Raw genomic sequence first — 22,924 nt, 5'->3', positions numbered from 1 at the left:
AAGAACGGTCCAGGCTACCCCCCCCCCATAGAATCCCCAATAGAATCCCCAATAGAATCCCCAATAGAATCCCCAACAGAATCCCCAATAGAATCCCCAATAGAATCCCCAATAGAATCCCCAATAGAATCCCCGTACTTTAATGAAAACAGCTTCTCCATCCTAGAGGGGGAGATCAACCATTTCCAGGCCCAGGGACATGTACTAGTCTGTGGCGACCTAAACGCCAGAACCGGACAATAACCTGACACCCTCAGCACACAGGGAGACAAACACCAACCTGGAGGTGATACCATTCCCTCCCCCATACTCCCCCCTAGACACAACTACGACAACATAACCAAAGAAAATGGGTCAGAACTCCTGCAGCTTTGTCGCACGCTGGGTATGTACATCGTCAATTGTAGGGTTCGAGGGGACTCCTAGGGTAGGTACACCAATAGCTCATCTCTTGGCAGTAGTACTGTAGACTACTTTGTCACTGATCTCAATCCAGAGTCTCTCAAAACGTTCACAGTCACAGACACCCCTATCAGATCACAGCAAAATCACAGTCTACTTGAACAGAGCAAAACTCAATCATTAGGCATCAAAGCCAAAGGAACGGAATAATAAAAAATAAAAAATGCTATAGATGGAAGGAAAGTAGTGTGAAAACCTACCACAAATGAATTTGGCAACAACAAATTCAATCCCTTTTAGACAACTTCCTGGACAAAACATTTCACTGTAAACCAAGGACTGATCACCCCAAATTTGACCCCAATAACTAACGTGGGATATGCTTCAACAGAAACCTTGGGGAAATCCTCTGCAATATCATTAAAAGCAGACGCTTACATTTCCTCAGTGAAAACCATGTACTGAGCAAATGTCAAATTGGCTTTTTACCAAATTATCGTACGACAGACCACGTATTCACCCTGCACACCCTAATTGACAACCAAACAAACCAAAACAAAGGCAAAGTCTTCTCATGCTTTGTTTATTTCAAAATGCTTTTTTAACTATATTTGACATGAGGGTCTGCTAAACAAATTGATGGAAAGTGGTGTTGGGGGGAAAAACATACAACATTATCAAATCCATGTACATAAACAACAAGTGTGCGGTTAAAATTGCCATAAAGAAATAAAAGATTAAATAAATCATTCTTTCTACTATTATTCTGACATTTCCCATTCTTAAAATAAAGTGGTGATCCTAACTGACCTAAGACAGGGAATTGTTACTAGGATTAAATGTCAGGAATTGTTTAAATGTATTTGGCTAATGTTTAACTTCCGACTTCAACTATAAAACACAAACATTTCTTCACACAGGGCTGTGGGGTGAGACAGGGATGCAGCTTAAACCCCACCCTCTTCAACGTATATATCAACGAATTGGTCAGGGCACTAGAACATTCTGCAAAACACAGCCTCAAACGAATAGAATCTGAAGTCAAATGTGGACTGTTTGCTGATGATCTGGTGCTTCGGTCACCAACCAAGGAGGGCCTACAGCAGCACCTAGATCTGTCACCAACCAAGGAGGGCCTACAGCAGCACCTAGATCTGTCACCAACCAAGGAGGGCCTACAGCAGCACGAGAGCAGCCTACATCACCTAGATCTGCAGCCCCTAGAACCAAAGGAGGGCCTACAGCAGCACCTAGATCTGTCACCAACCAAGATCTGTCACCAACCAAGGAGGGCCTACAGCAGCACCTAGATCTGTCACCAACCAAGGAGGGCCTACAGCAGCACCTAGATCTGTCCCCAACCAAGGAGGGCCTACAGCAGCACCTAGATCTGTCCCCAACCAAGGAGGGCCTACAGCAGCACCTAGATCTGTCACCAACCAAGGAAGGCCTACAGCAGCACCTAGATCTGTCCCCAACCAAGGAGGGCCTACAGCAGCACCTAGATCTGTCCCCTACCAAGGAGGGCCTACAGCAGCACCTAGATCTGTCACCAACCAAGGAGGGCCTACAGCAGCACCTAGATCTGTCCCCAACCAAGGAGGGCCTACAGCAGCACCTAGATCTGTCCCCAACCAAGGAGGGCCTACAGCAGCACCTAGATCTTCTTCACATGTGCTGACAGACCTATGCCCTGTCAGACCTGGGCCCTGACAGACCTGGGCCCTGAAAGTAAATCTCAGTAAGACAAAAATAATGGTGTTCCAAAAAAGGTCCAGTTGCCAGGACCACAAATACAAATTCCATCTAGACACTATTGCCCTAGAGCACACAAACTATACATACCTCGACCTACACATCAGCGCCACATGTAACTTCCAGAAAGCTGTGAACGATCTGAGGGACAACGCAAGAAGGGCCATAAAATGTGACATACCAAAATGTGACATACCAAAATGTGACATACCAAAATGTGACATACCAAAATGTGACATACCAAAATGTGACATACCAATTAGGATCTGAATAAAAATACTTGAATCAGTCATAGAGCCCATTGCCCTTTATGATTATGAGATCTCACCAACCAAGAATTCACAAAATGGGACAAACACCAAATTATCCCTGTAGAGCAGAATTAGGCCGACATCCACTAATTATCAAAATTCATAAAAGAGATGTTAAATTCTACAACCGCCTAAAAGGTAGTGATTCCCAAACTTTCCATAACAAAGCCATCGCTTACAGAGAATTGATCCTGGAGAAGAGTCCCCTAAGCAAGCTGGTCCTGGGGCTTTGTTCACAAACACAAACAGACCCCACAGAGCCCCAGGACAACAACACAATTAGACCCAACCAAATCATGAGAAAAGAGAGAGAGAGGGAGAGGGGGAGAGGAGGAGAGGGGGAGAGAAGGAGAGAGGGAGAGTAGAGGGGGAGAGGAGAGGGGAAGAGAAGGAGAGGGGGGAGAGGAGAGGGGGAGAGAATAGGGGGAGAAGGGGAAAGGGGAAGAGGAGAATAGGAGAGGGGAGGGGGAGAGAAGAGGGGGAGAGGAGAGGGGGAGAGGAGAGGGGGAGAGTAGAGGGGGAGAGAGGAGAGGGGGAGAAGGAGAGGGGGAGAGGAAGAGGGGGAGAGAAGAAGAGGGGGGAGAGAAGAGGGGGAGAGAGAGGAGAGGGGGAGAGAAGGAGAGGGGGAGAGAAGGAGAGGGGGAGAGAAGGAGAGGGGGAGAGGAGAGAAGGGAGGGAGAGAAGGAGAGGGGGAGAGGAGAGGGGGAGAGAAGGAGAGGGGGGAGAGGAGAGGGGGAGAGAAGGAGAGGGGGGAAATTCCAGATATATAAAGCAAAATGGTAAACATTCAATTGCCAAAACAGTGAAGATGCAAACAGTGAAAACAGGTCCAGTTGCTTGTTGACTTGAGTTTTTATTTGATGACTTTATTATCTGTCATTCCTTTTTAAAGTAATCTCTGCTCAGGCAGTAGCAATCAAACAGCCAGAAACCTTCTCTGTTCTCCCCACACTGTACTGTCTGTAGTCATCCTATTTAGCTAGCCTGCCTACTAAGCATGTTGCAGAGCTGTCTGTAGTCATCCTATTTAGCTAGCCTGCCTACTAAGCATGTTGCAGAGCTGTCTGTAGTCATCATATTTAGCTAGCCTGCCTACTAAGCATGTTGCAGAGCTGTCTGTAGTCATCATATTTAGCTAGCCTGCCTACTAAGCATGTTGCAGAGCTGTCTGTAGTCATCCTATTTAGCTAGCCTGCCTACTAAGCATGTTGCAGAGCTGTCTGTAGTCATCCTATTTAGCTAGCCTGCCTACTAAGCATGTTGCAGAGCTGTCTGTAGTCATCCTATTTTGCTAGCCTGCCTACTAAGCATGTTGCAGAGCTGTCTTACAAACTCATTTTACTACTTCTTCAAAGTACACTGCTCAAAAAAATAAAGGGAACACTAAAATAACACATCCTAGATCTGAATGAATGAAATATTCTTATTAAATACTTTTTTCTTTACATAGTTGAATGTGCTGACAACAAAATCACACAAAAATTATCAATAAAAATCAAATTTATCAACCCATGGAGGTATGGATTTGGAGTCACACTCAAAATTAAAGTGGAAAACCACACTACAGGCTGATCCAACGTTGATGTAATGTCCTTAAAACAAGTCAACATGAGGCTCAGTAGTGTGTGTGGCCTCCACGTGCCTGTATGACCTCCTTACAACGCCTGGGCATGCTCCTGATGAGGTGGTGGATGGTCTCCTGAGGGATCTCCTCCCAGACCTGTACTAAAGCATCCGCCAACTCCTGAACAGTCTGTGGTGCAATGTGGCGTTGGTGGATGGAGCGAGACATGATGTCCCAGATGTGCTCAATTGGATTCGGGCGGGCCAGTCCATAGCATCAATGCCTTCCTCTTGCAGGAACTGCTGACACACTCCAGCCACATGAGGTCTAGCATTGTCTTGCATTAAGAGGAACCCAGGGCCAACCACACCAGCATATGGTCTCACAAGGGGTCTGAGGATCTCATCTCGGTACCTAATGGCAGTTAGGCTACCTCTGGCGAGCACATGGAGGGCTGTGCGGCCCCCCAAAGAAATGCCACCCCACATCATGACTGACCCACCGCCAAACCAGTCATGCTAGAGGATGTTGCAGGCAGCAGAACGTTCTCCACGGCGTCTCCAGACTCTGTCTCGTCTGTCACATGTGCTCAGTGTGAACCTGCTTTCATCTGTGAAGAGCACAGGGCGCCAGTGGCGAATTTGCCAATCTTGGTGTTCTCTGGCAAATGCCAAACGTCCTGCACGGTGTTGGGCTCTAAGCACAACCCCCACCTGTGGACTTCGGGCCCTCATACCACCCTCATGGAGTCTGTTTCTGACCATTTGAGCAGACACATGCACATTTGTGGCCTGCTGGAGGTCATTTTGCAGGGCTCTGGCAGTGCTCCTCCTGCTCCTCCTTGCACAAAGGCGGAGGTAGCGGTCCTGCTGCTGGGTTGTTGCCCTCCTACGGCCTCCTCCACGTCTCCTGATGTACTGGCCTGTCTCCTGGTAGCGCCTCCATGCTCTGCACACTACGCTGACAGACACAGCAAACCTTCTTGCCACAGCTCGCATTGATGTGCCATCTTGGATGAGCTGCACTACCTGAGCCAGTTCTGTGGGTTGTAGAGTCCGTCTCATGCTACCACTAGAGTGAAAGCACCTCCAGCATTCAAAAGTGACCAAAACATCAGCCAGGAAGCATAGGAACTGAGAGTGGTCTGTGGTCCACACCTGCAGAACCACTCCTTTATTGGGGGTGTCTTGCTAATTGCCTATCATTTCCACCTGTTGTCTATTCCATTTGTACAACAGCATGTGACATTTATTGTCAATCAGTGTTGCTTCCTAAGTGGACAGTTTGATTTCACAGAAGTGTGATTGACTTGGAGTTACATTGTGTTGTTTAAGTGTTCCCTTTATTTTTTTGAGCATTGTACTTTACTTGTTGCTGTGTTATTTACATGCTGTCTGTGCAATCTGTGTGTATCTAACCTAACAGCTGGGAAAAAACAGGCGCAATGGTTACCACACTTGGTTGAAAATATGCTTAATAAAAACTACAACTCCCTTCAGCCCAACATCCCAGTTCTTGATATGATGTCTCTTTTGAATGATTTGATTTGTCGAGAAATGGCACATTGGGCTCACAAAAAAAACTGAGTGGAAGTTAAGTAATTGAACCGAATGGTCAATTAGTTGTTTAATAACCCACCAAAGAATAAGGACATTTCGGTTAATCGCTGAGCTGAAGTACCACAGGACAGACAGAGGGCATTTATCTGGCTGACACAGCAACTGGCACGTCTCTCTGAGTCTGCAAACAACACACTAGCAAGAGGCCCCCAGTTTCATTTTAAGTGATGAAGGGTTTGTTTAAGAGAAAATTAGAGGGGTTTTAATCAATAACGCTGAAAGTATTTCTAGAGGTCTGGTTTATTATTCGTTCATACAGTACATTGAAGAATAACCTTGGTTGTTTTGACGTGCTCATAAATATTTAGTTTTGGTACATTAGGGATTAAGCCTGAGCATGGATCATATCAAATGGTAATTCTACTCGGTCTCTCATTTTATTGCAAAAATCATACAAGGCACAAGCATAGCTCTCAGTACTTATTTTCATCAAAACACACACTTATGTTATTCATGTCAGCACAGTGCAATGATAAATCCTGTTAACCAATGCCAATGGGTATGTACTGTACTAAAGCACCATGATAGGTGGTAGCTAATGAAATAGGCATGTGTGGGTGTAGTTTGTAGGATATTTCCCAAAGAAGACACATTTCTACAGTAAAACTCCTTTCTCTTCTCTACACATCTCAATGTAGAGAAGTAAAACGAAGAAGAAAAAGCTGAGTATTCTGGTGCAGCTCTCTTTGTTGTTACTACTACTACTCATAAACCCGTTTCCCTTCGCAAATCACCTTCATCAACCGGCAATCCTATATCTTACTCTACATTGCTCCATCTCCCTCATTCTCCCTCTCGCTCTCTGCTTATTTCCCCTCTCCCCCTCTCCTTTCCTTCTATTTCCTTCTAAGGGATGCATATAAACCAACATACAGCCATGGAAATGACTACAGAGAATACTGTTAGATATATAGGGCCATTAATACTGACTACAGAGAAGACTACTGTTAGATAGATAGGGCCATTAATACTGACTACAGAGAAGACTGTTAGATATATAGGGCCATTAATACTGACTACATAGAAGACTACTGTTAGATATATAGGGCCATTAATACTGACTACAGAGAAGACTACTGTTAGATATATAGGGCCATTAACACTGACTACAGAGAAGACTACTGTTAGATATATAGGGCCATTAATACTGACTACAGAGAAGACTACTGTTAGATATATAGGGCCATTAATACTGACTACAGAGAAGACTACTGTTAGATATATAGGGCCATTAATACTGACTACAGAGAAGACTGTTAGATATATAGGGCCATTAATACTGACTACAGAGAAGACTACTGTTAGATATATAGGGCCATTAACACTGACTACAGAGAGGACTACTGTTAGATGTATAGGACCATTAACACTGACTACAGAGAAGACTACTGTTAGATGTATAGGACCATTAACACTGACTACAGAGAAGACTACTGTTAGATGTATAGGGCCATTAACACTGACTACAGAGAAGACTACTGTTAGATATATAGGGCCATTAACACTGACTACGATGGCTGGCAGACTCCTCTGATCCAGCTTAGCCTAGTGATAGTTCTCTCACACCCCACTCTTAGCCTAGTGATAGTCTCTCACACCCCACTCTTAGCCTAGTGATAGTCTCTCACACCCCACTCTTAGCCTAGTGATAGTCTCTCACACCCCACTCTTCTAGAGGACAATTGTGTCACGTTCTTAGTTCCTTTGTTTTGTCTTTTGTTTTAGTATGGTCAGTGCGTGAGTTGGGTGGGTTGTCTATGTTAGTTTTTCTGTGATTTTCTATTTCTGTGTTTGGCCTGGTATGGTTCTCAATCAGAGGCAGCTGTCAATCGTTGTCCCTGATTGAGAACCATATTTAGGTAGCCTGTTTTCCATTGTGTTTTGTGGGTGGTTGTTTTCAGTCTTTGTGTGTTTGCACCAGACAGAAGTGTTCCGCTTGTTTCTTTCTTTGTTTTGTTATTCAGTGTTCAGTTGACTTTATTAAAAAAGATGAACACGTACCACGCTGTGCATTGGTCCTCACCTTCTTCCCACGACAGCCGTTACAAACTGCATGAAGTCTGTTGCACAAATCAAGCCCTTACGATCTCCTGGCACAATAATCATTATCCTGGCTTCACTGACAGCACTCGACGTAATGGTGTTGTCATGATGCATATAACAGTGTGAAATATTTGAAATGTACCCTGGGTTGTTGTTACTGTAACTGCTATGACACACGTTGTGTATTGCTTGTGACAGATTTGTATAGGCCCAACTGACGGCTGGCCTGTTCCAGTATTACTGTATTACTCTGTTAATGTAGATAGATTCAAAAATATGTAAAAACACTGTTTTTAAAAGAGACCAGACTTGTTATACCTGATGCAATGTTCCAACAAACTGACTGTGAGCTAGACATTGAGGGGAAGAGAGAAAAAGGAGGGGGGGGGCTAAAGGGAGGAAATGTGAAGGCAGAGATAATACTAGAAAGAAAGAGTCTAAGAAAAGAGAGATGTGAGGAAGTTGCAGGGAGATGAATATGAGAGTTAAAGGAAGATACATAGGAAAGGTGATGAAGAGGGAGAAAGAGAGAGGATAAAGAGAGAGAATGAGGGAGGATAGAGAGATAGAGAAAGAGGGAGGGATAGAGTGATAGAGAAAGAGGGAGGGATAGAGTGATAGAGAAAGAGGGATAGAGAGATAGAGGGAGAAAGAGGGAGGGATAGAGAGATAGAGAAAGAGGGAGGGATAGAGAGGTAGAGAAAGAGAGAGGGATAGAAAGATAGAGCGAGAAAGAGGGAGGGATAGAGAGATAGAGGGAGAAAGAGGGAGGGACAGAGAGATAGAGAAAGAGGGAGGGACAGAGAGATAGAGGAAGAGGGAGGGATAGAGAGATAGAGGGAGAAAGAGGGAGGGATATAGGGAAAGAGGGAGGGATAGAGAGATAGAGAAAGAGGGAGGACAGAGAGATAGAGAAAGAGGGAGGGATAGAGAGATAGAGAAAGAGGGAGGGATAGAGGGGTAGAGAAAGAGGGAGGGATAGAGAGATAGAGAAAGAGGGAGGGATAGAGGGATAGAGAAAGAGGGAGGGATAGAGAGATAGAGAAAGAGGGAGGGATAGCGGGATAGAGAGATAGAGAAAGAGGGAGGGATAGAGGGATAGAGAGATAGAGAAATAGGGAGGGATAGAGGGATAGAGAGATAGAGAAAGAGAGATAGAGAAAGAGGGAGGGATAGAGGGATAGAGAAAGAGGGAGGGATAGAGAGATAGAGAAATAGGGAGGGATAGAGAGAGAGAAAGAGGGAGGGATAGAGAGATAGAGAAAGAGGGATAGAGAGATAGAGAAAGAGGGAGGGACAGAGAGATAGAGAAAGAGGGAGGGATAGAGAGATAGAGAAAGAGGGAGGGATAGAGAGATAGAGAAAGAGGGAGGGATAGAGGGATAGAGAAAGAGGGAGGGATAGAGAGATAGAGAAAGAGGGATAGAGAGATAGAGGGATAGAGGGATAGAGGGATAGAGGGATAGAGAAAGAGGGAGGGATAGAGAGATAGAGAAAGAGGGATAGAGAGATAGAGGGGGACATATGGGTAGCAATGGATGAGCGACTGGCAACACTGGTAAAGACTCACCTGGATCAGCGAGAGGTCCTCCAGATTGAGTCTGAACAGGTGGTTTCTGAAAGGAAAAGAGAAGGGAGGAGAGATAAAAAGACACAATCTGAAAAAAGAGAAGTGGACAGGAGACCATTTCCAAAAATATCTCTGGGTTATTTTACTCCCATATTGGTTATTTCCTCTACCTCATCAAACCTTTGATTAATCACAGCTATCTTTCTGGGTCACTCCAAAGGGCCTGTTCAGATGTAACTACATACATACTATTTTACTGCTAGTCGAAACTAGTTATATATTTGTGGTTTTGAATAGAAATACAATCTAAACCGAACAGAATGAAGATGACATACTTTACAAATTTCCTGTAGACACAGATGCAGTGGTGGAAAAAGTACACATTTGAGTAAAAGTATTAATAGAAAATGACTCAAGTAAAAGTCACCCAGTAAAATAGTATTTGAGTAAAAAAAAAATCAGTATTTGGAAATATACTTTAAATATACTTTGTATCAACAGTAAATGTAATTGCTAAAATATATTTAAGTTTCAAAAGCAAAAGTACATGCACAAATTATAAACAATTCCTTATATTAAGCAAAGCAGACGGCACAATTTTCTTGTTTTTTAAATGTACGGATGGCCAGGGGCAGACTCCAGCACTAAGACAGAATTTACCAACAAAGCATTTGTGTTTAATGAGCCCTCCAGATCAGAGGCAGCAGGGATGACCAGACATGTTCTCTGTTTAGTGAGTCCTCCAGATCAGAGGCAGTAGGGAGGACCAGGGATGTTCTCTGTTTAGTGAGTTCACCAGATCAGAGGCAGTAGGGATGACCAGGGATGTTCTCTGTTTAGTGAGTCTGCCAGATCAGAGGCAGCAGGGATGACCAGGGATGTTCTCTGTTTAGTGAGTCCTCCAGATCAGAGGCAGTAGGGAGGACCAGGGATGTTCTCTGTTTAGTGAGTCCTCCAGATCAGAGGCAGTAGGGAGGACCAGGGATGTTCTCTGTTCAGTGAGTTCACCAGATCAGAGGCAGTAGGGAGGACCAGGGATGTTCTCTGTTCAATGAGTTCACCAGATCAGAGGCAGTAGGGATGACCAGGGATGTTCTCTGTTTAGTGAGTCCACCAGATCAGTGGCAGTAGGGATGACCAGGGATGTTCTGTGTTTAGTGAGTCCACCAGATCAGAGGCAGTAGGGATGACCAGGAATGTTCTCTGATTAGTGAGTCCTCCAGATCAGTGGCAGTAGGGATGACCAGGGATTTAAGTGCGTGAATTAGACACTTTACCTGTCCTGCTAAGCCTTCAAAGTGTAAGGAATACTTTTGGGTGTCAAGGAAAATGTATGGAGTAAAACGTGCCTTATTTTCTTCAGGAAAGTCAAATAGTCATCAAAAATATAAATAGTAAAGTCAAGTACAGATACCCCCAAAAACGACTTAAGTAGTACTTTAAAGTATTATTACTTATGTACTTTACACCACTGCATAGATGTAGGATCAGCTCACTCTTTCCAACCTCAACCGTTAGTGGGGAAAATGCTAAACTGATCTTGAATCAGTGTCTAGGGGTCACCTCCAGACAAATGCATCCCTGAGTGAATTTTTGTTTTAACAGACCATAGGGCCTAAGGCTGTGTGAGTGTGCGTGGGCCCACATTCATGTGTGTGTGTGTGTGTGTGTGTGTGTGTGTATCAGAGAGTCCAATGGTGAAACTTCACTTGAATAAGGCTCTTGCCTTAGGCTCTTTTGAATGGTTACATTTAGATTGTAAGCCAACTAAAAAAAACTAATTGTCTGGTCTTTCAAACTTTCCACAAAACAGTATAAGCTAATGTCTGTAGAATGAGTAGGCCTGTTCTTTTACGACCAATGGTTTCAGTTTGATTGTATAAGTTCAGCATTCTGGCACAAGACTCATCATCATAGCAGTTTTATTATTCATATTAATATTATTATTTAGCAGAGTAACGTTTAATATTAAGGCTGTTTCATTTATTTTTATTTTCTATATATATTTTATTTTCACCCCTTTTTCTCCCCGATTACGATCTTGTCTCATCGCTGCATCTCCCCAACGGGATCGGAAGAGGCATTGGTCGAGTCATGCGTCCTCTGAAACATGACCCTGCCAAGCCGTGCTTCTTAACACACGCCTGCTTAACCTGGAAGCCAGCCGTACCAATGTGTCAGAGGAAACACCGTTCAACTGACAACTGAATTCAGCCTGCAAGCGCCTGGTCCACCACAAGGAGTCACTAGAGCATGATTGGCCAATTAAACCCTCACCCGGCCAAACCTTCCCCAAACCCGGACGACGCTGGTTGTGCACTGCCCTATGGGATTCCCGATCACGGCCAGTTGTGATACAGCCCGGGATTGAACCCGGGTCTGTAGTGATGCAGTGCCTTAGACCGCTGTGCCAATCGGGAAAGGATGTTTAATTTCTAATCAGTTTTGGCCAGGAATGTCAGAGAATCAATCCTGTCAGGTTCAGTTCAAACCGGGTTCAGCAAGTTATTCGTTTTACAAATATGAAAGAGCTCTTCACCACTTTTCAACCTCATGCTCATTATCTCCAGGACAATACTAATGTCTCCATCGGTGAAAAGGACATATTTACACCTGATGACATCATCAAAATTTTAAACATTTTAGAAACTGTCATTTTCAAACACTGAGGTTCGCTGTGACGCGGGGAGGAAGAAAACACCCTCAGAAATGTGCTGCCGGGGCGGCAGGGTAGCCTAGTGGTTATAGCGTTGGACTAGTAACTGGAAGGTTGCAAGTTCAAACCCCCGAGCTGACAAGGTACAAATCTGTTGTTCTGCCCCTGAACAGGCAGTTAACCCACTGTTCCTAGGCCGTCATTGAAAATAAGAATTTGTTCTTAACTGACTTGCCTAGTTAAATAAAGGTAAAATAAATAAAAAATGTAGACACTGGGTTGGTCCTGGAGATTATGAAAAGTGGTGGAATTGCCCTTTAATTCATGCCAAGAAAGTAAATCATCTAGGCATCTATTCTGTAATGTAATCCCACTCAAACCTCGACAGGAGCACCTATAGGCACACACACACACACACACACACACAAACCCAAGCCTATCCATCTTCTAAAGAGCGGCTACAGTATTTCACAGGGCAGGCTGTGGTCTAAGACCCTTTTTACACTATATTAACATCTACAATCGATCTGCCGCCATTATAACTCTCTCTGGCCATCGGGTCACAGACAGACCCTCTCTGTCTAACTCTATTTGACATTTAGACATTTAATTTCAACATTTAACATCGACACCGGACCTTCTAAGACAATTCAATGTGACTCCTCTAATGTTAAACGTCTTAAATTAAACCACCTGGATCTAAAATACAGACTTATTGGACTCATGGAATCTTCCAGTCAGACTGATCCAACACACAGAGAATATAGAGCCCATTCAGTCAGACAGAGTAGGCCTTGTCCCAAATCAAACCCTAGACTCCAGGACAATCTTCAATGATCCCTCTCAGCCAGACAGAGTAGGCCTTGTCCCAAATCAAACCCTAGACTCCAGGACAATCTTCAATGATCCCTCTCAGCCAGACAGAGTATGTCTTGTCCCAAGTCAAACCCTAGACTCCTGGACAATCTTCAACGATCCCTCTCAGCCAGACAGATTAGGGTCTTGTCCCAAATCAAACCCTAGACTCCAGGACAATCTTCAACGATCCTTCTCAGCCAGACAGAGTAGGTCTTGTCCCATGTCAAACCCTAGACTCCTGGACAATCTTCAACAATCCCTCTCAGCCAGACAGAGTAGGTCTTGTCCCAAATAAACCCCTAGACTCCTGGACAATCTTCAACGATCCCTCTCAGCCAGACAGAGTAGGTCTTGTCCCAAATCAAACCCTAGACTCCAGGACAATCTTCAATGATCCCTCTCAGCCAGACAGATTATGGTCTTGTCCCAAATCAAACCCTAGACTCCAGGACAATCTTCAACGATCCCTCTCAGCCAGACAGAGTAGGTCTTGTCCCAAATCAAACCCTAGACTCCAGGACAATCTTCAATGATCCCTCTCAGCCAGACAGATTATGGTCTTGTCCCAAATCAAACCCTAGACTCCAGGACAATCTTCAACGATCCCTCTCAGCCAGACAGAGTAGGTCTTGTCCCAAATCAAACCCTAGACTCCTGGACAATCTTCAACGATCCCTCTCAGCCAGACAGAGTAGGTCTTGTCCCAAATCAAACCCTAGTCACAAACACTCACTGAGCCTATGTAGGTTGACAGAGTAAGTCTGAAATCAACCCCTAGGCCCTTAGCCTAGATTCTTCTAGATCCCTCTCACTGAGTCAATTTAGGTTGACGGAGTACGTCTCAAATCAACCCCTAGCCCCTTAGCCTAGATTCTTCTAGATCCCTGTCACTGAGCCTATTTAGGTTGACAGAGTAAGTCTCAAATCAACCCCTATCCCCTTAGCCTAGATTATCCTAGATCTCTGTCACTAAGCCTGAGCCCTCTCATCTAGAGAAAGAGAAGCGAGGCTAGTCCAGACCACTCCAGGGACAGACAGGAACACCCTTTAGCCCCTGGGTCAGACTAGTGTCTGAGAGGGAAGGATAAATGCTCCACTCTCCCAGTGTTTTATAATAGTCAGGGTCAAATGCAATCACTCTCCCAGTGTTTTATAATAGTCAGGGTCAAATGAAATCACTCACCTTGGAAATGTTCTCAACATATTTGTGGCTTGAACAAAATTCCACCTAGCCCAGTAAAAGTTCCACCTAGCCCAGTAAAAGTTCCATCTAGCCCAGTAAAAGTTCCACCTAGCCCAGTATAAGTTCCACCTAGCCCAGTAAAAGTTCCATCTAGCCCAGTAAAAGTTCCATCTAGCCCAGTATAAGTTCCATCTAGCCCAGTAAAAGTTCCACCTAGCCCAGTAAAAGTTCCACCTAGCCCAGTAAAAGTTCCATCTAGCCCAGTAAAAGTTCCACCTAGCCCAGTAAAAGTTCCATCTAGCCCAGTATTGCTTGCATTTATGCAGAACTCACTCTTTATTTTTCTATCTTTCTCTCTCTCTCTTACACAGACTCTCTCCTCTCTCCACATTTACTCAATTATCTTCTTCTTATCTGTCAATCCCTGCAAGTATTCCCAACTCCTCCATTTCCTTGAATCCATCTGCAGTACATTAATTTATTCCCCCAGCTCTGTGTCTCTGTCTTGGTCCTCCAGCTCTCTGTTTCCTCAGCTATCTTCTAAACTCTGGAGAGAACAGCTTATATTGACAACCAAGGTCATTAGCAGGATTGGGATACACACACACACACACACACACACACACACACACACACACACACACACACACACACACACACACACACACACACACACACACACACACACACACACACACACACACGCTGAGCTGAATTAAAGGTGATGTGCTTGGCAGAGACAATGAACATCACTGGAGAACAGCTAGAAAATCACTACTCAATCAGAGGATTTTTAAAAGGTGTCATCAATCATGAGTGAGAGGGATAGCAAGAGAAAAAGCCAGAAAGAGAAAGAGAGAAGAAGAGAGAGAGAGAGAGAGAGAGAGAGAGAGAGAGAGAGAGAGAGAGAGAGGGGACAGGGAGGGGGGGTGGGGGGAATATAATACCTGGCTCCGACTATCAGTTCGTTCTGGCTGGGGTCAAAGGTTAGCTGAGAGTAATCCACTGTGCCCTCAGCCCGGAACCTGTGGATCCAAGGCTCCATATCTGCCAATCAAAGTAGAGAAAGACACACATTAGCCAATCAAATCTGAGAAAAAAAGAGCAGAACGAAGAGGGTGGATAAAGAGAAATGCTTAGCCAATAGCCACAGTATATAAGAAAGTGTTGTTGGCCTATATTATGTTGTCTTTGTGAGTATTGTTCGGTATTGTGATGATGTCCGATAACACCTGTTGTTTAATAAACACTAATGTTGTCAGGTGCTGTTTACGTCTCCTCTCTTATGAACACTAATGTTTTCTGGTGCTGTTTACGTCTCCTCTCTTAGAAAAGAGGTTCAAACCTGTTAGAATGAAGTTCCTGTTAGAATGAAGTTCCTGTTAGAATGAAGTTCCTGTTAGAATGAAGTTCCTGTTAGAATGAAGTTCCTGTTAGAATGAAGTTCCTTTTAGAATTTTTTAGAATTTTTAATTTTACCTTTATTTACCTAGGCAAGTCAGTTAAGAACAAATTCTTATTTTCAATGACGGCCTAGGAACTGTGGGTTAACTGCCTGTTCAGGGGCAGAACGACAGATTTGTACCTTGTCAGCTCGGGAATTTGAACTTGCAACCTTCCGGTTACTAGTCCAAAGCTCTAACCACTAGGTAACCCTAAGAAACATAAACAGTTTAGCACTTATTTCTGTTCTGAGAGCCTTAAAATGAGCCCTAATCTACCCCATGTCCAGAATGTCTCCAGGCAGCTGTAGTATGTAGTGAAGTATGTCAGGTTAAAAGCTTGAGGGTAAAGCAGTACAGTTTCCCACCTGGGCTTTCAACCACACGCCTTACACTCCATTTAGTTCATCATTACTGTAGCTACACCTAATGCATACTGTATATGGTGTGTGTGAGGGGTGAGGGTGAGGTTCTGTGTGTGTGTGTGTGTGTGTGTGTGTGTGTGTGTGTGTGTGTGTGTGTGTGTGTGTGTGTGTGTGTGTGTGTGTGTGTGTGTGTGTGTGTGTGTGTGTGTGTGTGTGTGTGTGTGTGTGTGTTCATGCCTGTTTGAATCCAAGGTCCTTCTAAAGTGAATCTGAGACCGATGCATCTCATAGTTGCCAATGCCTTAACCTTGCCTTAACCCCTGACCCCAGAGATAGATTCCCCCACAGTACAGTACAGCACAGTACACACACACACACACACACACACACACACACACACACACACACACACACACATACACACACACACACACACACACACACACACACACACACACACGCACACAGAACCTCACCCTCACTCCTCACACACACCATATACAGTATGCATTAGTTCTAGCTACAGTAATGATTAACTAAATGGTGTGTAAGGCGCGAATACGAATACGTCAAACCCCAGATCACCCTCAACATATCTGTCTCCATGGCGCCCGATCCATTAACCCTTGACGAATAGAATCATAGATCCCTGTCGGATTGCCGGTCAGCTCCATACAGCCCTGAAACCTGATAGGTAGTGAGTGAATAGTAATGGCCTAAGAGGAAGGTTACCCTAACGCCTGATCTAGGGTCAGATATTGTCCATTCCCCTAATAGTTAATGTAAGCATTGGGGATTGGGTAATCTGCTCTCATAATATTGTATTCTAATAATCCTGATACTTGACAATATTGTACTCTAATAAATCATTGTCTGAAACTGCCAGTAATATTTGTTTGTTATATTTATTGCTGGTTTTACTGTGGCTCCGGGATTTAAAAACACTTCGTGGTAGAGAGTTAAACCATTTACTGTTGCTGATATTATGTTAAATCCTGATTTGTGTATACCATACCTGTACGTTATCTGAACTTTCAGAGAGCTTCTACTGTAGACCTGTAGACATTGATGGAGTACAGCTTCGGTTGGAGTCAAAAACGTTATCTGTCAAAAAAATGCAAAACACCTGAAACTAACAGCCTGACCGCAACTGCATCAAACCACCAACCAGCTGTTTACTTCTGTCAAGCTGCGGCTTTCAGCCCGATACAACAGGGACTTACTGACCGCCTGCCCGAGTCACTGCTAGTAGCTACGTACTAAAAAACACAGCGCTGAATCAACCTCTTTGTCAAACTGTAGGAGTATAGAGCACATCAACATCACCTAACAGGATGAAATCACTGTTGATGAAGCTGCTTCTCTCTTCTGCCATTCCTCAGAGGTTCTACGTATTAATGAGAATAAGATCAATTTAAACTGCGAGTGGAAAACGTTAAACTGGCAGACGCAGAGCTAATACATGTTCATTAGCCTTGGTGAAATAACTATCAGAGAGAGAGATCACAACAACTTCCGCCCTGAGATTTGTCTGTGGGTGATGGCAGGTTCCGCTCTAATTCTACAGGGGGACGGGAGTTTGGGATGCGCCTCTGGTGCCTCTGGTGCAGCCGGCAGGGTCATTATTTATATCGTGAGGAAGCTCTAGAGCATACAAATGTGGCAGCGACACCCTCGAGGGAAACCAAGGCTTCAGTTACCCAGCGTTTCCCCCATAAATCAGCTGTGGTCCCACCAGGGTATCTCCCCACTCAGGTCCCTCAGAGGGGAGAGGGAAGGAGAATACAACATTCACAACTGAGGATTTATGTTTTAAGACGAGACGAAGGGCTCATACACACTCATAAGCCAGAGCTGATGTATTTACCCTGGGATATGAGATCTAATGAGAAACAAACGTCTAATGTTAGATGATGACAGGACATTATTTATTAGTTTTGTTTGGGCTGAGAGAGGGGTATGGGGAGAACCCTGTTAGAATACTGGGAGGTTGTAAAACACTGAACAATATAACTACTTAAAGCTAAGTAGAACACTGGTAGGATCTATATAAAACTGAGTGTTCTTGGTAGAATCACTTCTAGTGAAGAAGCAATAGCTTTAATTTCGGTAGGAACACGATATGAACCTCAAATGAACCCTGACCTTATCCTTTATAAAAGGAACCAAGGGGATTTATAAAACTTCTTCAATAGACATCCCCCTTTCCCCTCCTCCCCACTTCTATCCACCTTTCCCCTTCTCCCCACTTCAATCCCCCTTTCCCCTCCTCCTCACTTCTATCCCCCTTTCCCCTCCTCCCCACTTCTATCACCCTTTCCCTCCTCCCCACTTCTATCCCCTTTCCCCTCCTCCCCACTTCTACCCTCCTCCCCACTTCTATCCCCTTTCCCCTCCTCCCCACTTCTATCCCCTTTCCCCTCCTCTCCACTTCTACCCTCCTCCCCACTTCTAACCCCATTTCACTCCTCCCCACTTCTATCACCCTTTCCCTCCTCCCCACTTCTATCACCCTTTTCCCTCCTCCCCATTTCTATCCATCTTTCCCCTCCTCCACATTTCTATCCCCCTTTCCCCTCCTCCCCTTTTCTATCCCCCTTTCCCCTCCTCTCCATTTCTATCTCCTTTTCCCCTCCTCCCCACTTCTATCCCCCTTTCCCCTCCTCCCCACTTCTATCACCCTTTCCCCTCCTCCCCATTTCTATCTGCCTTTCCCCTCCTCCCCATTTCTATCCCCCTTTCCCCTCCTCCCCATTTCTATCCCCCTTTTCCCTCCTCCCCACTTCTATCCCCCTTTCCCCTCCTCCCCACTTCTACCCTCCTCCCCACTGCTACCCTCCTCCCCACTTCTATCCCCTTTCCCCTCCTCCCCACTTCTACCCTCCTCCCCACTTCTATCCCCTTTTTCCTCCGCCCCACTTCTACATTTCTATCCCCCTCCTCCCCACTTCTACCCTCCTCCCCCTCCTCCCCCACTTCTACCCTCCTCCCCACTTTCCCCTCCTCCCCACTTCTACCCTCCTCCCCACTTCTCCCCTCCTCCCCACTTCCCCCTTTCCCCTCCTCCCCACTTCTATCCTCCCCCCTCCTCCCCACTTCTATCTCCCCCTTTCCCCCTCCTCCCCCCACTTCTACCCTCCTCCCCACTCTACCCTCCTCCCTCCCCACTTCTATCCCCCTTTCCCCTCCTCCCCACTTCTACCCTCCTCCCCACTTCTATCCCCCTCCTCCCCACTTCCTCCTCCCCACTTCTATCCCCCTTTCCCCTCCTCCCCCTTTACCCTCCTCCCCACTTCTATCCCCCCTCCTCCCCACCTATCCCCTCCCCACTTCCCCCTCCCACTTCCCCTCCTCCCCACTTCTACCCTCCTCCCCACTTCTATCCCCCTTTCCCCTCCTCCCATCACCCTTTCCTCCCCACTTCTATCCCTTTCCCCTCCTACCCTCCTCCCCACTTCTATCCCCTTTCCCCTCCCCCCACTTCCTCCCCACCCTCCTCCCCACTTCTACCCTCCTCACCACTTCTATCCTCCCCCCTTTCCCCTCCCCATTTCCTCCCCACTATCACCCTTTCCCCTCCTCCCCATTTCCTATCCCCCTTTCCCCTCCTCCCATTTCTACCCTCCCCCCTCCCCACTTCTATCCCCCTTCCCTCCTCCCCACTTCTATCCCCTTTCCCCTCCTCCCCACTTCTATCTCCCTTTCCCCTCCTCCCCATATCCCCTTTCCCCCTCCCCCCTATCACCCTTCCCTCCTCCCCATTTCTATCATCTTTCCCTTTCCCTCCTCCCCACTTCTATCACCCTTTTCCCCTCCTCCCCATTTCTATCCATCTTTCCCCTCCTCCCCATTTCTATCCCCCCTTTCCCCTCCTCCCCCCTTTTCTATCCCCCTATTCCCCTCCTCCCCATTTCTATCCCCCTTTTCCCCTCCTCCCCACTTCTATCCCCCTTTCCCCTCCTCCCCACTTCTATCACCCTTTCCCCTCCCCTCCCCATTTCTATCTGCCTTTCCCCTCCTCCCCATTTCTATCCCCCTTTCCCCTCCTCCCCTCCTCCCCATTTCCCCTATCCCCCTTTTCCCTCCTCCCCACTTCTATCCCCCTTTCCCCTCCTCCCCACTTCTACCCTCCCCACCTCCCTCCTCCCCCACTTCTATCCCCTTTCCCCTCCTCCCCACTTCTACCCTCCCCCCCACTTCTATCCCCTTCCCCTCCATTTCCCCACTCCTCTACCCTCCTCCCCACTTCTACCCTCCTCCCCACTTCTATCCCCCTTTCCCCTCCTCCCCACTTCTACCCTCCTCCCCACTTCTACCCTCCTCCCCACTTCTATCCCCCCCCTCCTCCCCACTTCTACCCTCCTCCTCCCCACTTCTACCCTCCCCTCCCCACCCTCCTCCCCACTTCTATCACCCTTCCTCCCATTTCCTTCCACTTTCCCCTCCTCCCCACTTCTACCCTCCTCCCCACTTCTATCCCCTTTCCCCTCCTCCCCACTTCTACCCTCCTCCCCACTTCTACCCTCCTCCCCACTTCTATCCCCCTTTCCCCTCCTCCCCACTTCTACCCTCCTCCCCACTCTATCCCCTTTCCCCTCCTCCCCACTTCTACCCTCCTCCCCACTTCTATCCCTTTCCCCTCCTCCCCACTTCTACCCTCCTCCCCACTTCTACCCTCCTCCCCCACTTCTACCCTCCTCCCCACCACCCCTTCTACCCTCCCCACTTCTATCCCCCTTTCCCTCCTCCCCACTTCTACCCTCCTCCCCACTTCTATCCCCCTTTCCCCTCCTCCCCACTTCTATCACCCTTTCCCCTCCTCCCCACTCCTATCCCCTTTCCCCTCCTCCCATTTCTATCCCCCTTTACCCTCCCCACTTATTCCCCCTTTCCCCTCCTCCCCACTTCTATCCCCCTTTCCCTCCTCCCCACTTCTACCCCCTTTCCCCTCCTCCCCATTTCTATCCTCCTTTTCCCCTCCTCCCCACTTATATCCCCTTTCCCCCCCTTTTCCCCTTTCCTCCCCCACTTCTATCACCCTTTCCCCCCCCATTTCTATCCGCCTTTCCCCTCCTCCCCATTTCTATCCCCTTTCCCCTCCTCCCCACTTATATCCCCCTTTCCCCTCCTCCCCATTCTATCCCCCTTTCCCCCTCCTCCCTTTTATATCCCCCTTTCCCCTCCTCCCCATTTCTATCCTCCCCATTTTTCCCCCCCCTCCTCCCCATTTATATCCCCCTTTCCCCTCCTCCCCACTTCTATCCCCTTTCCCCTCCTCCCCCATCCCCTTTCCCCTCCTCCCCATCCCCTTTCCCCTCCTCCCCATTTCTATCACCCCGCTCCTCCCCATTTTCCCCTTTCCCCCTCCTCCCCATTTCTATCCCCTTTCCCTCCTCCCCCTTTCCCCTCCTCCCCCTATCCCCTTTCCCCTCCTCCCCATTTCTATCCCCTTTCCCCTCCTCCCCCTTTCCCCTCCTCCCCATTTCTATCTTTCCCCTCCTCCCCATTTCTATCTCCCTTTCCCCCCTCCCCATTTCTATCTCCCCATTTCTTCCCCTCCTCCCCATTTCTATCCCCTTTCCCCTCCTCCCCATTTCTATCTCCCCCTCCTCCCCCCATATCCCCCTTTCCCCTCCTCCCCATTTCCCTTTCCCCTCCTCTTCTATCCCATTTCCCCTCCTCCCCATATCCCCCTTTTCCTCCCCTCCTCCTCCCCACTTCTATCCCCCTTTCCCCTTCCTCTATCCCCCTTTCCCCTCCTCCCCACTTCTCTTTCCCCTCCTCCCCTTCCTTTCCCCTCCTCCCCATTTCTATCCTCCTTTCCCCTCCTCCCCACTTATATCCCCCTTTCCCCTCCTCCCCCTTCTATCACCCCCCTCCTCCCCATTTCTATCCGCCTTTCCCCTCCTCCCCATTTCTATCCCCCTTTCCCCTCCTCCCCACTTATATCCCCCTTTCCCCTCCTCCCCATTTCTATCCCCCTTTCCCCCTCCTCCCCTTTTCTTCCCCCTTTCCCCTCCTCCCCATTTCTATCTCCCTTTCCCCTCCTCCCCATTTCTATCCCCTTTCCCCTCCTCCCCATTTATATCCCCCTTTCCCCTCCTCCCCACTTCTATCCCTTTCCCCTCCTCCCCATTTCTATCTCCCTTTCCCCTCCTCCCCATTTCTATCCCCCTTTCCCCTCCTCCCCATTTCTATCACCCTTTCCGCTCCTCCCCATTTCTATCCGCCTTTCCCCTCCTCCCCATTTCTATCCCCCTTTCCCCTCCTCCCCACTTATATCCACTTTCCCCTCCTCCCCATTTCTATCCCCCTTTCCCCTCCTCCCCATTTCTATCCCCCTTTCCCCTCCTCCCCATTTCTATCTCCCTTTCCCCTCCTCCCCATTTCTATCCCCCTTTCCCCTCCTCCCCATTTCTATCTCCCTTTCCCCTCCTCCCCATTTCTAACCCCTTTCCCCTCCTCCCCATTTCTATCTCCCTTTCCCCTCCTCCCCATTTCTATCCCCCTTTCCCCTCCTCCCCATTTCTATCTCCCTTTCCCTCCTCCCCACTTATATCCCCCTTTCCCCTCCTCCCCATTTCTATCCCTCTTTCCCTCCTCCCCACTTCTATCCCATTTCCCCTCCTCCCCACTGGTATCCCCTTTCCCCTCCTCCCTACTTCTACCCTCCTCCCCACTTCTATCCCCCTTTCCCCTCCTCCCCACCTCTATCCCCCTTTCCCCTCCTCCCCACTTCTAACCCCTTTCCCCTCCTCCCCACTTCTACCCTCCTCCCCACTTCTAACCCCATTTCACCCTCCCCACTTCTATCACCCTTTCCCTCCTCCCCACTTCTATCACCCTTTCCCCTCCTCCCAATTTCTATCCCCCTTTCCCCTCCTCCCCATTTCTATCCCCCTTTCCCCTCCTCCCTTTTCTATCCCCCTTTCCCCTCCTCTCCATTTCTATCTCCTTTTCCCCTCCTCCCCACTTCTATCCCCTTTCCCCTCCTCCCCACTTCTATCACCCTTTCCCCTCCTCCCCATTTCTATCCGCCTTTCCTCTCCTCCCCATTTCTATCCCCCTTTCCCCTCCTCCCCCACTTATATCCCCCTTTCCACTTCTAACCCCATTTCACCCTCCCCACTTCTTTCCCCTCCTCCCCACTTCTATC

At 47.2% G+C, this 22,924-nt stretch overlaps 1 protein-coding gene across 1 annotated transcript in view; it reads right to left on the bottom strand.

Annotated features, from left to right (window-relative positions):
* LOC115117765 (semaphorin-5A-like) overlaps nucleotides 1-22,924 on the bottom strand; it is a 251,760-nt gene that overhangs the window by 140,192 nt on the left and 88,644 nt on the right. The window contains exons 3-4 of the mRNA XM_065019047.1: nucleotides 14,909-15,008; nucleotides 9,265-9,310 (exon numbers count right to left, since the gene is read on the bottom strand). Coding sequence (XP_064875119.1) covers nucleotides 9,265-9,310; nucleotides 14,909-15,008 — 146 coding nt within the window. The remainder of the gene's footprint in view (nucleotides 1-9,264; nucleotides 9,311-14,908; nucleotides 15,009-22,924) is intronic.

The sequence above is a fragment of the Oncorhynchus nerka genome, linkage group LG6 (genome assembly GCF_034236695.1).
Source record: "Oncorhynchus nerka isolate Pitt River linkage group LG6, Oner_Uvic_2.0, whole genome shotgun sequence".
NCBI classification, from domain to species: domain Eukaryota; kingdom Metazoa; phylum Chordata; class Actinopteri; order Salmoniformes; family Salmonidae; genus Oncorhynchus; species Oncorhynchus nerka.
The sequence above is the reverse complement of the archived record's forward strand: the minus strand, read 5'-3'. Positions and strand labels throughout refer to the sequence as shown.